Here is a 17,151-nt window from a genome sequence, read left to right on the forward strand (position 1 = left end):
AGGCAGTTAACTGTTCAGAGCAGGAATCATCTTACTAAGTTCATGTGGTTCTTGACATATGTTGGTGCAACTGTAATCCACGTCTCTGAGTGCATGTGTCTTTCATTACCTTGTCACATGGGGGGTTTTGCAAAAGACCTCGTTCCCCTTCATGAAAGGAGGTGAATCAAGATTGTACAGCAAAGAAAACTTATTTGACGGGGCACTAGCCTCATTTGTTTTAGGAAATTTCAGCCTGAGCAGTTCAAAGTAAGAGTATATTTATCATGAAGTTGTAACAAGCTCATTCTATCGTTTTCACCTTGCTACATCACACTTATGTTAATTACAAACTCTGACAGTTACAAAAGGCAAAAAAAGCTAAGGACATCATGTAAGCAAGTTTAAAACACACAACTCACTGAAGTGTAGTGTTGAAAACTCTGCGGACAGATGCCAACAGTAACTCTGGTGAGACCTGAGCAAGTCTGTCCAGCAACAGTTTCAACTGCTTTCTGTACTCCACAAACATTGCTTCATCTTCACCCTACAAAACATTCACATGTCTGTTAAGTCCATATTTTCATGTTTAAATCCATCCACAACCATTTTAGGCAGTTACACCTAAAACAAAAACATGTACATACAAGAACAATATACCAGGCTCAGAGAATTTAATAATGCTCGACCTCTGCTCTTGCAACATAACAGCAGGCTCCTTTTCTGGCTGGTTATAATATGTTGAGATCCACTGCATTTGGTCCAGAAACATATTAAAAAAGCTTTCCAAACTGAAAGCTAGCCAAAAGTACAAGAAAGAAAATGCTCTTGGCAAAGCCTTATTGACCTAATTCTTGTAAATTGGTTAACTCCTCAAAGATGTTCTTTTCTCAGCATCTAGCTGAGTTTTAAAATTAAACTGACAAACATTTATGATGGCCTGCATACACTTTAAGTTAACCTTTTCAAGACTGCAGCCTGGAGCAAAAGTAAGTCTAACGTATTCAGTCATTATTGCTGGCTGATAGAGATATAAGCACAGGAGGAAAGTGAAATCAAAGACCTCCCACCTCCTTTAGCTTATCTTTGCAGAGGTTTGACCATCTGAAGTAGGTCAAGCAGTATCTCAAAGAGTTTCATTACACAATGTTTCTCAAAACTTTTTGCAAAACAGAAGCGATATGCAGAAACATGCAAACTCACACTGAACAAGCCAGCTCAACAGCTCTGTTTAGCTAACAGCACAGCTGTATTTGCCTAGGAACAGATCTGCAAACGCAGCCAGAAATACTCTGCTAACTGAACTGGCTTGGCTATCCCTTTACTATGTTGTTTTGTTGTATGCAGACATACTCAGAGGTTAAAAAAAAGCTTTCCACACAGGCAAAAAATTTAGACCTTTGCTTCCTACCTTCAAATCCATAGTCTATGAAAAATATGGATTTAAAAAGCATGAGCAAGTTTTACTGCATGCAGTTTAATTTGCATTTGTCTGTTTATTCATATAACACAATACCTCATTTTCAAAATTATATTCTTCATCATACGTCAACTTCTTCATAACAGCCAACATGATTGCCTAAGATAAAAACAGAACTGTAAGCACAGAGGCAGACAAGTGATAAGAAGCAACAGTTAAAGTTCTACAGCAAAGGAAATGTCAAAGCAAGCGTTAAATGTTTAGAAATATTTTAAATCCCATTTGAATTCCTATTTTCAGAAGTTTAGCAGAAGTAGCAGTCCAAACTGAAACAGATGAATCATATATGAACAATACACAGATGCCAATCCAGACACACAGCACAGATGACTTGGAGCTCTGTCTCTGACACTACTATCTGTCTTTGTGTCCTGCTTGTAATCTGTGCTGTTAGGTTCACAGTGAAAACAACAATTAAGATGACCAAACTAGGCAAAGGAAGCTTAACAGGTTGTCCAAGATCCTATTTGGAAGAGGCAAGTGAGCTTAGCCATAACATTAACTTCTCTAATAGCTCAACATCCTTGAAAGGTTTTTTTTCGGGATAGGTTAAAAAGCTGAATTGGTTCAGCAAAGAATCCAAGAGTAAGAGCTTGGAGCAGCCAACAGGAGTAAGAAAAACAAAACCTCTGTCCAGCAGCAGCAAGCTGTTAGATCAGTTAAAGCACTCATGTGCAATTTCACCTTAGTAGAGACTGCTGATAAGTCCTAAAATAGGAATAAAGACTTGATCTCATCTCTGCTGAAGTCTCAAACTCTAAATGTATCACTTTGATATGACTAAACATATCCTAGTTCAGGTTTTCAGAACTCTCCTTTAAAGTTTAAAATACGTGAAGTACTCAATTCCATTCATTATTTCCAGGATGGACAGAAATTGGTCAGACACACACAGTCAGCTAAAACAAGTGTTTAAAAATGTATTATGCTTTAATTTTCACTTTAGTTTAACATTTTGTTCTGGGGAACCTATGAAAACATGTATTAAATCTAAATATCCCAAACAGACAAAGTTATTCCAAATAAATAAAACTGCATCAGAGGCAGACCATTTTTATGTCTGTGACAACAATAAAGTGTCAGAAATCCAAGAGAAAATTAAGTAGCAGTAAGTAATGGGGCAGGACATATCCATACACCTATTACAAGGAATAGGTTAACTGAATATTGGAAAAGACTCATAACTGTAACAGGTATTTGATCAGCATTACAGATCACCTCATCCCTATGCCTACTACCATGTGGAAAAAAAAGGAGGTTTTTTGTTTTGTTTTTCACCCCCCCTCTCTACATTGGTTAAATTCAGTAACCAACAGCTTTTATTATAACTACAGCAAATGAAAATACTGATCACATCAGCAAAAACTTGATTAGTGTTCTGTGATTCTCTTCCAGCACTGGAGGTTCAGAATGTGGATAGCCACAAACTTCAGACAAATATTAGACAAAGGAACAAGATAAACTTTAAAAATAAAACATAACACCCCCCCCCCCCCCCCCCCCCCCCCGCAAAATCCCAAACAAACAGAAAAAACACCAAAATTTTGACAGATGAATCATGATTACATATTTTGCATTTTAAGTGCAAAACTTTAAATTCTTTAACACTAAAATGGGCTAATGAATTAAACTTAGATTACTGAGGTAAAATTCTTGATGATCTTGCAGAAACGGACTTTTAATACTTTGAGGAAGAACACAGCCAAATAGCAAAAATGTGATCAGGCCTCCTATTGACACCAAGTGTCAGCATCTGGGAGAAGTCTCTGCTTCTCTGTAAATTATATTAAACAATTAAAATAACTGTAAGACATTAATGTGATATGCTTGTAGCCAGAAATGCTCAGAAACACCCATCATTTTAAGAATTAAAAATTTGATCCTGCTGATAAGAAAAAGCTTTGAGACTTCAAAGGCACAACTAACACGATTCTATTTTTTCCTGTTCAGGTAATGAAGAAGTTGAAAGTGAGAACTTCTCAGGTGCAAAACTTCAGGAATGCTCGTGCTAGCACACAATTTAAAGCTTAAGACAGACAACAGTAAGATTTAGACTATTTCCAAATACTTTTTTATTATGAGTGGATGAAAGAAGCAAGATCAGTATGATTGCTTCTTAGTTTGAACTCAAATCCTCAAGAAATGCTCAGTGAAATTGAGAAATAATTAAAACACAAAGTTCTTTATTACGAAAGCAAGTTTAACAAAACAATAGATTTTGGGACAGTGACACATTCAAATTTTAAGTGTCTTAGGTGCACCACAGTAGTAATTTGGTTTGATGCAGTTATAAGAGCAAAAGATACCTAGTAACAAAAATAAAAAGATTCAGTGATGTTATCAAACTTCCCTTATTGTGTTACCTCATCCAATTTAAACAGACATTAGACAAAACCAGATCAAGATAATCTAGATCAGAGTTATCCAAATTAAATTTCTCCTGTTAGAATTCAGTTTTCTTTGTAAAGGAAAAAGAATCACAGTTGTCAGCTATATGAACTTACAAAATACCTAACCAACTCAGCATCTAAATTAGTACATCCACACTGGTACAGAAGGGTCATAGGGAAAAAGAAATTTAAAAAAATTACTGTGCTGAAAAAACCAAACAAGTTTACTACCTCCAAAACTGGACATAAACCTTATTTATTAAATTTAATAATTTATATAGAAACTTCAGCTTATGTATAAACTCAAGCATATAAACTTAAGCTTAATATATAGCGTAATGTAATACTTAACACATAACTGCTCATAAGTATAACTGTTATGTTTGAATTGCAGCTTCTTTCCTAAATTTAACTTATGATACTATCAAGGGTTGAATTTTATGACAAACCTTCCCATACTTCTTCCAATCCTTTGGAATTGGTGGAGGTTTTAATAAAAATACAAAGTTTCAGAAAAAAAAGAAAGACCAATCCAACCTTCTACCTAACTTCTTCTACCTTGATTTAAGAACATTCTTTCAACTGTACAGACTGTATAGGAGCTTACCAACATATGCTTAAGGGTTGCTTGGAAACACCAGCTCTAAAACAGCTTGTACCTGCATACACAATTCAATATAGGTTTACTATTTAAAGAAACAGTTGTAGTTACTTAGCAGAAGATGGAACATCCTGTCTTTACTTTTAAGTCTTCCCCTTTGTCACATGTACTTTTTAAGGCATATAAATAAAACATGATTTGTTTCAGCAAAATGAAAAATCCTGACCCAATGTGTTCCTGAAAACAAAAATCTCTAGTAAAAAGAGAATACTTACCTCCACATTAGCTTTTTGTTGATCTGAAAGCGCAGAAAGCTGTAAAATAAATTTCAAGTGTTATTTTTTGTATAGTAACTCCTTTACTACTGTCTAATAGGAAAAGACAAGTATACTTTAACAGCCATAATATCTGCAAGCCTTCTTTCCACTTAATGCAAGATTTAACCCAATTGCTACAGCATGACCACAGCCATTAAAGATAGTGAATGCTAATTAGTCAAGAAAACTATTTTGCAAGTCAGCTTGCAGAGAGTATAAGAGATTCATATATTCCCACAAAAATCAAACTAAATTATGTCAAAAAGTTATGTTAATTTGAAGTCAGACATATTTACTTGTTTCAAGATGTGAAGGTAGTCATAACAAAAGCCAATGATATTAGATGAGATGTCGTCATCTTCATGAATTAGCAGCTGCAACATTAGGGCCACTTTTGCTTCAATAGCTTGTAGAGTGTCTTGAGCACTCTTCATATCACCATTTTTAATCAGTTTAGTCCAACTAGCTATTAATGCTTGCCCCATCCCATTGACCAGCTTGGAGAATCTGGCCAGAAAATCCACATCATCTTCCTACAAAAAAAAAAAATCAGATTAAAAATACTAGCAAAGTTTATGTTTAAATTGCATGAGCTTTCAGACTGTACTATCCGTGTCTAGTATGTATATGCAGAAGTAAAACCAACATATGTTTGCTAGATGCAAGGTACATTTGCCTGGTTCATTTTCCTCGGGGAATGGGGAGAGAACGATTAAAGCAATACCAGATTTTGCTGTCCCCCACTATATAACAGCAGCTTGCTTCACATCTTCAGATTAGTTTGTTTCTCTTTTTACTTTACAGCAAGAAGCAGGTTCAAAACAAAAGCAGAAGCACATTCCTACCATAAATTTTAGTCTGTATAAGAGGAAAATCATTTTATGGGAAACTTCAAAGAATTAACAGCTGTAGCTCACTTCAGAAATACTGGTAACAAGTAACTTTCAGTACTGCCTGTAAGAGTGAGTAAATATTAAATATTTATGGCTTGCTTTTGCAGAAATACATTGATCAGAACTGAGAAACACCCCTAGACCACTGACCCCAAACAGATGCTTTGCTCTCTGCCACAACTGCACCAAAGCAGAATAGTAACAAGTCTGCCTCAGAGAGACAGAGGTAAGATTTTTAGAGGAACATCTTGTGAATTGATGAATGCACATTTTCTGCATTCTAGTAGGAACACAAATTTGACAAAGGGTTCAAAATGAAGAGATAATGACCATGCAGTCTAAGGACTACAGGTTCATAAGGACTTGTTCCTCTTTCTCCATGACAAGTAGCAAACAGCTGTTCCTTAAACATTAGAACTGTCAGGGAATGTATGTTTGTCTAGTAAGTATATTTTTACAACTTGCAAATAAGCATTTCAAGCTTCAGGTCTGATGGTGCAGCCATGCAGAACAGCACACATGCCCTTAAGAAAGCTCTTCTCCTACCTAATTACGCACAGCTGATCCAATGTCTCATCCTAAAAAACTCTGCTACCTTGGTTACAATATCTATCACAGCATCATTTAGAAGAGAAGATTTAAGGCACCGAAATACAGAAGCAGCATTAACAGTAACTAAAGCATGCTTTCCGAGAGGAACAGACAAGTCACATAATACCTTGCTTCTAAAGTGAAAAATTCATGCTGCAGACAAACAAAATGCAGCGTTTTAAATGAGTAAGGAATATTAATAACAAGTTGTCAAGGTATGAGAAAAGTGTAAGAAGTGTTTAGCTTTGATGCAGAAGCCAACTAATTCTCCCTAATCTGTGGACTTAGTTTTATAGCTTTCTGTTCATTTGCTTATTTAAGAACTGCTGGAGACCTGTGACTCATTGCTAGTGTAAAAATCAATATACAAACCTGATCAATACTGAAGAGGCCAGCAGACTGCAATACTTGACATAAAGATTCAACCAATTTTGTTTTATCAATTGGGTCCATTCCCTTATTTACAATTTCAAACAAACAATCACAGGCTTCTTCCCGGAGAACTTCCACAGACATGTGACCTAGCAGCATATTTATAAACCTTCAAAGAAAAAAAAGTTTATTTTTATATGTACACAATAGCAACTAATAAAAGCTTTATATTATTTGTGTGCACGTTTCCAATGGTTTCTTTTTATAATACAGTTTTAAAGTCTGTATTGTACTGACTAAACCCAGCATTTTATACATTTTAATAAGAACCCAGAAAACTGTGTAGTGTCTATTTTGGCCATTATATCAGCTTGGCTTGCAAAGTCAATCATTCTACTAAAGCCAAAAACCCCACAAAGGTATGTATATAATTAAAGTCCCTTTTCAAAGCTCAGTTTTAATTTTGTTTCATGGAAATATAGTCAGCATGCTATCAAGGTTATTTTTGCAATGATACTCCATGAAAAAACCCTTACCTTTCATTGGCTATCAGGTTCAAATCTATCCAGGATACATAAGCTCCAACTACTTCAAGGCACTGGCATGTCAACTCCGAGTTATTATATTGATAGTTTTGTAAGATTTGGTACCACGATTCCACCAAACTTGGAATGCACTGTTCCCTCATAGTATCTTTTAATAAGGTGTTCCTACGAGCCTCCTATCAATACAGAAAAAGGATAAACCACTCTTGTCCTAGATTAGCATCTTGTCAAATCAGTAGCATTTTTTTATCCACTACCAGACACCACTTGTCTTGGCAAGATAAATAACTCAAATCAGAAACCAAAAAGAGCACTTTTTTTTTTTCTCACAAGAAATAAAATGAAAATACCCTAGTTTTCACCTTTTTTTTTTTCACTCCCGCAATGCCCAAACACTGACAAAAGGGAAAGTTCACTAGATCATTAAATGGATTTTTTGCTGTTAGGACTCCTTAAAACAGGCACTAGAAGAAATTAACATCTAAAAATTTGTCAGTCTAACATTAAATTGGCTAACTCAGTCCCTTAGTTTTCATTTGCTAGCTCTTCAAGGAAAAAATACATTAGCCAAAAAGTATGAAATCATAATAATCATTAAACAACGTACGGTTTTTGGATCTAAACCACCTAATGTCTCTAAAACAGAGTTGCCATAGGGGAAAAAACCAACATATCTGCAAGACTTCTGCTCTAATTAAAGTAAGAGAACTTTCTGAAAGTTTAAAACAAATGTTAATGCAAAATAACAACTTGCCTCTGATGTATGAACAACATCCCGGTCTACCAACTCGGCATCAACAGCCATCAGGATTCTGAGGTACATATCCACACCTCGTGGATTAAGGTCAACTACTGATAGAATATCAAAAAAAAACTTGGGCCATTTTGTGAGATATTCAGTAACAAAAAGCAGTGCAAAGACCTGTGCTGCTTTGTTGCGAATAAAAGTCTTCTCGGGCTGGGGATTCAGCATCTGGTAGAAACAAGATACTTTATTTGTATATTCTCACTGAATTAGAGAAGAATCACATATGCTTGTTGACCTCTGTATAGAGATTAATGTACTACCTCTCTTTCTGGTTGAGAGACATAAAAAGTCTTACATCCTTTCCAAGTATTTTGAAGATGACTTAGCTAAACTGTAATGAAACAGGAAGAACATTCTCTCTAGATGATACAGTCCTAAGCCTTTCATTCAATACTAAGACATTAAGTGTACTATTTAAAGACTAAGAGTTAATTTGTTAGTTTGGTGAAAGGAGTAAACAAGAACTTCCAGAAAAAAAATTACAGTCCTCTTGTTGCTAGCTTGTGCCTAGGTTAGATGTTAGTTTTAAGAACACTATAGGAAGTTTCTAAACCTAAGCTCATCAAGGGGAAAAAAAAAAAATAATTAAAAAATTGAAAATCTGTCATTATCAATCTCACTCTCTTCTTCCCCTTTTCTGTAAAATCCTCCTAAATGGAAGAGCTTGCCACAAAGAAAAATTAAAAGTAATTTAATCTATTTCACAACAATCTGTTCTTTTTCAGGTTGTATTATATTCAATTTCCTACTGTTAAGCTTTCTACAAACAAAGTAACTATGTTAATTTCCAGTGCAGAAGTGGAATGATAACTCGATAGTGGCAGGTATAGGCAAAGACTTATCAGCCCACTTTATGGTTCTTCTGATTGCAAACTCTTGGGTCCAACTGACACCGCATGTTCAGCTGCAGTAACTAATTCCACAAGAAACTGCAGCCAATATTCTATATTAACAGAATAGTGATGCTGTTCATTCATAAGCTTCTGCTAGTTTTCTAAGTAGACAGGAGCTAGGCCAGCAGGGTCTTAAAAACAGAATTACTGCTCTTCCTCCAGACACTCAGAAACATCAAGAATCTGGGTTATACCTCTCTAAAGTGAAACTTTTAATATTTCTTATTTCACAGACAACTGATTAAACCACAGTCGTTATCTGACATAAGAGTTCTATATTTAGTAGTAAGTTCAAACACAGACTTCTTTAAAACATCTGATTTAAAGAATTTCTAATAAAGATTAGCATGTTAAAAGCTTTAACCTTCAGATACCGTGTACCTTCAGGAAGCCATCTTTAAACTCAAATGACAGATTATACACTTAGTCCACACTCGGTGCCTTATGATAGGCCACTAATAAGCCTAATATGCAAGACTGCTGTGAAGGGAGGTACTTACCTGTGCTTGCAGCCATGTTATGAGTGTTTCCCTAATTAGCTGCTGCTGGACTTCAGTAAGTTCAGAGTATCTGAAACAAAGCATAATGAGATCAAAATACAACTGCTTTATGACAAGCACAACATTCAGTAAGGCAGAACTCTTTAATATTGCACATATCACTGCACATTAATGTAAACGATAGGTTCCTACAAAAGGAATTTACATAACTATTTGCACGTTCATATTTTGAATCAAAGACAGAAAAATAAGGAAAACATTTTTCCCAATGTCAATGGATTACATTTTGAGGCACTGCTGCCTCCTATATTGGAGCAGGAGCTTGAAATTTTTCAGGAAAGCTGCTCTATCAGGGACCCTGATAAAATTACTCATTTGACCGCAAGCCATGGAGAGAAGGAAGAGGCATCTGTATATGCTCAAACTTCTTTACTACATGTTGAAGACCATCGATAGTGACCACAAGTCCTTCACTGTTGTGACCTACAGTACTTCTATTATCAGACATATTTCAAAACAAAAAAGCAAACAAGTAATTCTGCTTTTACATCATACATAGAGTCTTGGCAAAACTTTACATTATAACCAACCCACCTCAAATACTACCCATATAACATGCTCCTTCCCAGGACTAGCTAAGCTGAGAACACTCTCCTTGCAACAGAGCCAGCTATAGCTTTGCTACAGCCCCTAACAAGAGCGACTGCTGAATGTGCTTCCAGTGTTCGTATCAAAAATAACTGTTCATTAAGGAGCAGAAAAAAACAGCTCCACTGAAAACTCTCAAAGAAAATAAGAAGCAGGAAAACAAGAGAAAGCACACTGCAGGAAGAAGATGACAGGAGTGGAATAGGCAGAGGAAGGTGGACAATGAGGTAAAATCAGGTAAATAAAATTACAGGAAGTTAAGTCTTTCATTTTTGCTCTGATATATAATTGTGAAAAATCAGTCACAAACTACATCTTATTCCTATCTAAAGCCTGACCCACATGTTCAGTGTATTGCAACCAGTCACGATTATATTCCAAGAGGCAGACACCTCTGCCATGGTTTTCAAGTGACCAAAGGAGCCCAAAGTTTGAAAAATATATAGTTCCACGCAATTAAACTTGTATTATTTCAAAGTTTTTTTTCCTAAAATTATAATTCTATGAAAACAGTGAAAAGACTACTTTCTCGAAATGTCTCTGCCATGGTTATTGAATGAATGGGGCTTTGTCTAAAGTCCAGGACTCCACACTAAGCAAGGCTGCTGCTTGCAGGACTCTTCTGCAAAAATCAGTGAGAGTACAGAGTAAAGCTTGAATCTCCAGAAAGGAATGGCTAAGTAAGTTTCAAGCAATGCCTGGTAATTTGGTCTGTGTTGGGCCATACATAGGTGTTGGACTACCTAAGTAGAGCATGCTGCTCAAAACCCAACAGCTGCTCAAAACCCAACTACTCCTCTCCCAGGAAAAGGTGAAGGTCCTCTGTGCCAGATTAAAGCTATCTCATCAGCCACACTGAGATGACAGATACTATTTTAAGTTTCTTTATAAGCAGAATAAAAAGGGAAAATTAAATGGATGTATATGGTTGGTGTCAAGAAAGATACTCACTTGAACTTAATTTGATGTTCCAGAACTTGAAAGCAAAAGAACTTGATGTGATCATCACTAGAAAAGAAAAGAAAATTCTGTTACTGGTAGCAATATGGTACAATTCCCTGGGAAGAAAAAAATTCTTCAAATAGTAAAACCAGGTCGTCCCTTTGGCAAATCAAGAATTACTGTGGACCAGATAAAAATGATACTGCTATTACTTCAAAGCAAAAATTAAAAATACTCAAGCAGTCGATTTGGTAAAAATGGGCAACTGTTAAACTAATATTTATGTTTGATATTATAATCTTTTTTTCCTATAGCCACCAATTTGTTCTGCTTTGATTTCAGTATTGAACATACAAGACTACAATACCTATTGTACTCTGCCTTCATAAAAATCTGTCAGGCTTCAATAATATGTTCAGGGGCCATTAGTACACTAAGTACAAGCTGTACAGTGTGTTTTAAAGAGCAAACATAAGGACTGAGGTATAGATTAGGAATGGACATTCCACAGGCTATATAATCTACATGAGTTTATCTTATTATCTAAAAATTGTAACAACCATAATGTACTTTGGTAAAAATGATAAAATGCTGTTTTCAAATCTTGTCTGGTTTTGTTAATTACTGTATACTCCGTTGGAGTCAGAAGTTTTGATAAAACATTTACAAAAAAGCATTCACTATAAATCATGGTTATTCAGAAGACATACGTCCCGCAGTTTCCTTCCAACCTGAATTATTCTGTGATACAGCAACAGCCTAGTACTTGAGATCTAAATAAACAACTTTGTGCAAAAACAGTGGTGACTACCCAGCTCTCTGCATCTTGAAAAATGGGATGGCCTACTCCACAGAATACGGGCAAGGAACTGCTGCTGCGATCACCACATATAAAGCTTATAGTCCCGCAACAGGAAATTTTCAGCACTCCTCCCCAAAAGATAGTACTAGAACTCACTCTTTTACCCTGGATTTCAACAAGCAACAGTCTTTAGACTACTAAATTAATATGGAGTTTCATTTATATATTACTTTTATACAGAAGCCACAGATCAACTATGATACTAAAACCAGTATAAAGACCATATTAAGTTACAGCAATTTACAGTTAGCCTATTATGTTGTAGAGTTAAAACCAGACTGAAACATATTACTAATGAAAATAAGTAATGATTGTTATCTACATTACCTGTATATACTCTGAGCTAATGCTTCTGCGCAGACTTGCCAAGCATCCTGAGATATCTTTAGCTGCTCAAAGTAGGCTAGTGCCTGCAAACATCCAAGTTTCATTAAAAAAAAAGAGTAAACAAACCACACATCAAGACATCTCATTCACACTTGGACTCACATTTAAACATCTCTGCTTCAAAAAAACAAACAGTATTTGGATAAATCCAAGTATTTATGTGGCTCCCTAATTCCCATAACACAAAAGTGTTTGTTCAAATCCCAATAGCATAGGTACTGATTTCCACTTTACATTCACTGCAAAGATTTTTGTTACTTGAATATAAAAGTCATAGAATCAGAAATGTTGAGGTTAGAAGGGATCTCTGGAGGTACCATTGTCTAGAGGAAGTTACTCAGGGCTTTCCCATTTAGGTGGAAGTTCACATCCAAGTTAAAATTCCTTCCTCAAACTCTAAAGAGCAAGTGATTGAGATTTTTCACCGAAACCAACTCATTATTTTTGCTGCACCACTTTGGATGTATTCGACACCTCAAGCTCAATAAACATTCAAACACTGATCACCTGACAACTGTGAGATTACGAATCTACCACAGAGACTGGAAAAAACTACCAAATTTTACATAATCAAGTTGTTTATTAGAACTTCTAAATAGCTTTTAACAACAGTTAACTTGATCTAATTGCTTTAAGATTTAGTGTGGTCTGTTATACAAAACAGTAAAGTAACTTCTGAAACCGAGGTTAGATTAACAACATTATTCCAATTCTATGAATATGCTTATTTCAAGAGCGGTAAAAAAAAAGGTGGGTTTGTTTTTTTGGTTTTTTTTTGTTTATTTTGGTTTGTTTTTTTTTCCATAAGTTCATAATTGTTTCAATTCAAAGTCATTTCCCAAAGTAATTATTCAGTGAGTTGAAATAAGTTCTTAAAACAAGAATTCACTTCCTGTAGATAGTATTGGTAATTTTCTTATACCAAACAGTTTTACTAGAAATTGTTTGATATTTCCTTTTTGTTACATCTTACGTCATTAGTGAAAGGGCAAGTCACCTTCTACTAGAAAATATTTCAAAATTATGCAGACTGCACAGTTAAAAGGTCAAGAAATCTATAAGCTTTAAATTTTACAGTGATAGTCCATTAACAGAACACTAAAGATTAGCTACTGAATCCTTTATTATCTAGCGTTTCAAAAAGGACAAATACCCAGAACCAACATATTTAACAGGCTGCATCAAACTACATTTTTAACTTTCTTATATATCTCAGGATTTTTTTTATGAACACAAACCCAAGGTATTAACATCCTCATTTCTGGAAGATTTTACTGGAGTTTATCTTGTAGACAGTTGAAGCAACTTGTTAATCAATCAGTTAGCAGAAATATGTACTCAGTACATAGTTATATAAATTGTAATGCCTTTTCATAAGAGCACTTCTCTTTTATGAAGTAACTGCTACCCAGATACCATGATTACCTTCTTACCCTACTCGATGCTAATATAAGCTTCACTACAGTTAAAAACACATATTTCATTAAAAGGCACTAAAGGTTGGTATTCATTCAAATTAAAAAACCCCACACATCTAAGATTTAAAAGGGTAACTGTAAGCAACTCTACTGTTCACAGTGGCTGCTTTTCATTCTATGGAAACCTACATAAGGAGCTGAGCAACAAAGAATTGAAGGGACTGAAAAATTCAGAGCCAGGAAAATAAATTCTGTGCACGTTAATGTAATTTCACAGAACTGCTAACACAAGACCTTCAGCTTACATGCAACCTGACTTTGTTTTCTACTTGCTAGCATGAGCTTTATGTATTGGTTAACAAACAAGCAAGCCCACAACCCACTGCCCATGAAAATATGAGACTCTTGCACTGAAACAGCACCCCCAATTATTAATGATATAAGCAAGTTAATTACATACTCTTTGTCTGAAGTCCGCATCAGCATTTGGGTTCAGCCCTAAAAGGGCTTGTTCATCCATCTCTATTGCTGAACTCTTCGTTTCCTACTCTCGACTGGTTTGCCCACTTCTTTTAGAGGGGAAACTACGATCATCTGCAAATAAAGAGAAATTTTATTTGCTCAGTGGAACAACAAAAATTAAAAGCAGGACAGCAACAACCACATAAGTTTGCCCACAAACCTCAAACACATAGTACAAACTCCACCAGAACAGGAATGTGCATACTTCTGATACAGATATCAGAATTCCAAGTCCTTTAATAGTACTAAACTTCTTATTCAATAAGTGAAATTTGAAGTGTCCGTACATTTCAGTTCTTTTGAAGAGAGCTAGTATCTTAATTACTAGAGAAATGGCACATGTACGATTCATCTGAAAGGCTTAAGCTCAAATTTCAAGCATGCAGACAAGGTTTCAGCAAGACACCACATGAGCCTAAATCTGCTACTTAAATGATAGACCGCTGTATTTTTTTTCCCCACCACAAACTTCACAAGTGGAAAAAAAAAATCTCTACTCATCTCTAATATTGTTAAGATACTTCATAAACCCATTTATGAAGTATTTCCTCTAGGGGTGCAAAGCCATTAGGAGGTCTTTTTTCTAAGGCAAGAGCGCACAAGAGAAGTGTCTTAGAAATTAACCACAAAATACATCATACTGAGTCGTTAACCAAGTTTTCTGTTCCTACTAATGGGTGCTGATTTGCTAGCAATGATTTTTATTTTGAAAATTCAGTGTAAAATTAACAAGCAAACTAGACAAATGTTCTAAAGATGATGTGCCTCTACAGGCTGTTCTGCAATGCTCTGGTAAAACACAGTGGATTAAAAAACTCCAGGTAATCTTTGTCAAATACTAGGATGCTAGAAGAGGGGACAAAAATCCATCTATCCTTCAAAGCCCGCCCCCCCCTCCCGCCTGGTAACATAGTTAATTAGGCCTGAAATAAGGGCTTGTTACATAAGCATGTAGGAGGTAGGGGAAAGGAAGACAGACAAGAGGAAGAGACGAAATACAAAGGAGCTGTGGTTTGAAGCTGCCTACATGCCTATAGGTAGAACTTCTGATTTCTTAGTATTGCGTGACTTGTGCAGTCTCTGCTGTTCACCCTCCCCCACTGGAAGAAAGGTGGCACAGTGACAACTGACAGCAAGCATGACTGAAAAGGAGAGCCCAAAATTTAACATGGTAACAGACATTTCTATAAACACATGACAGAATACACTATAACAAAATGCATAATGAAAAGCAATTTAGTAAGTAAAACTGAGTTTGTACCAAAAAAAACCTGCAGGATGCAGCAGTATAGAAACCAGAAAATCTGGAACAAAGCGATGACTCGTGGCACAAGAAGCTTCACGCGCTGCCTTACCACACAGAGCAATCCCGTTGAGGTCAAAACCTTTAGGGATTAAAGTCGCTCTGTTGAATCTTCTCCCTCTGTGTTCCCAACTTGTTTTCCCCATAATCAACATCCAAAACAGCCAGATTAAAATAAAGGTAAAAAGCTGTTGGAATTTATTTATTTACAGCATCTTTCAATTAGTGTCTGGTCCAGAGTTATATAACTAAACCTATTTAATATACAGAGGCATATTCTTTGCCTAGTTCCCTCCTGATATCACAGTATTATCTGCCCTAAAGGTAGCCATCTTCTATACCTGGGTGACAAGTTTTGCTATTAAAAATAACCTGTTTCAAACATGTACTCTCTTCACTTGTTTAGCTAGCAGCAATGCCAACCAGTTCTACTAATTCTGTATATGCTACATGAGCATATTTTAAATTTCACCTTCTACCATGTATCCTTTCTAAGAGTTTCAGCTTGAATTGAAGCCAACTTTAGAAGACAATTAATGAGATCAACTATTTGAATAAGCCTTTTAAGAAAGCTAACAAAATAGCTCCTCATGCTATATGGTTTCAGTTAAGCAGGTAGCTTTTCCACCACAAATCTATTTTACCAGTCAGTTAAACTTAAAATTGCAGTTTGAGTTTTGCTTTTGAATAATTTGCTTTTGAACAGTTTGCAAAATCCATTGCCAGGCATACTCAGCCATAAGATCAAGTATGTAATTAAAGCAAGTTTTATTTATAAAAAATAATGAATAATATTAATAGTTAATAAGCAGTTATGTAGAAAGTATTGTCTTGTTTACATAGAGATGCTTTTTGAGTTAAGCTGTACACTATGCTGGGTAGCAAACTGATCTTACTATAATCTGGAAAGTGCAGTTCCTTAACAGTGAAGTTATACAGGTGTCTGTATCTCTCATCAGGATAGCTTATTCCCTTTCACACATTAAATACCTGTAAATTCATCTGGTAGCAGAGACTGCTTTCGTATAGGAAAGCAGGAAAAAAGCTGTAGTCACACTTCAAGTGGGGAAGATTACCCAGCTTAACAATACTAACATGGTCAGAGGTGTGTAACTTGGGTCCAGGTACGCCCCAATAATGAAAGCATTCAGAGGATCTTAACTACAGACGCTAACCATGGGAACAATTAGTAATTAAAGAATACTTCATTTACAGCACTCATTTTAGGTATTTACAAGATTGTGATAGCACGCAGGGATCCAGTGACACACTTAATTTTAATTCCCTCAAGGTTTCTTTCTAATAACAAAAGAGAATAAAAGATCACCTTTCACATTCTTTTTTGATCCATTTTGCTTGCTGCAAATCTTGAACATATTTGCAGACTCTTAGGTTCTAGAGACTACACTGACCTAACACACAGTTAAAATGAACAGCTGTGTAGTTATAGCTACTTCAAAAACTTTTCAACTGGACTAGAAAGTTTTTCTTTCTGGAAGTGACATATTAGGTCTTCATTTCAGGCACATCCTTACTGGCCAGGAGCTCCCCGGGAGGGCCTTCTCGCCCCCCCGCCCCAGACTCGGTGGAAGAGCCCGGCCTCCTCTCGCTGCAGAGCCAACACCGCTGCGTGGCTCGGCCGGGGCGGGTGGTCGGGCATTCACACCCCACCGCGTCCAGCTGAACTTAACCCCTTCAGC

At 36.0% G+C, this 17,151-nt stretch overlaps 1 protein-coding gene across 1 annotated transcript; it reads right to left on the reverse strand.

The window, feature by feature from the left end:
• Positions 1-397: 397 nt before the first annotated feature.
• LOC104529449 (exportin-T-like) lies at positions 398-14,224 on the reverse strand. The gene is made up of 11 exons (XM_010173760.1): positions 14,087-14,224; positions 12,149-12,231; positions 10,969-11,025; positions 9,370-9,439; positions 7,923-8,141; positions 7,160-7,344; positions 6,624-6,792; positions 5,064-5,300; positions 4,726-4,764; positions 1,496-1,558; positions 398-526 (listed from the first exon to the last, which is right to left on the reverse strand). The coding sequence occupies exons 1-11, from the start codon at positions 14,144-14,146 to the stop codon at positions 398-400; spliced, it is 1,311 nt and encodes a 436-aa protein (XP_010172062.1). The 5' UTR covers positions 14,147-14,224.
• Between the last annotated feature and the right edge of the window lie 2,927 nt (positions 14,225-17,151).

This window comes from Antrostomus carolinensis, unplaced genomic scaffold (genome assembly GCF_000700745.2).
Source record: "Antrostomus carolinensis isolate BGI_N321 unplaced genomic scaffold, ASM70074v2 scaffold43298, whole genome shotgun sequence".
Taxonomy (NCBI): Eukaryota; Metazoa; Chordata; class Aves; order Caprimulgiformes; family Caprimulgidae; genus Antrostomus; species Antrostomus carolinensis.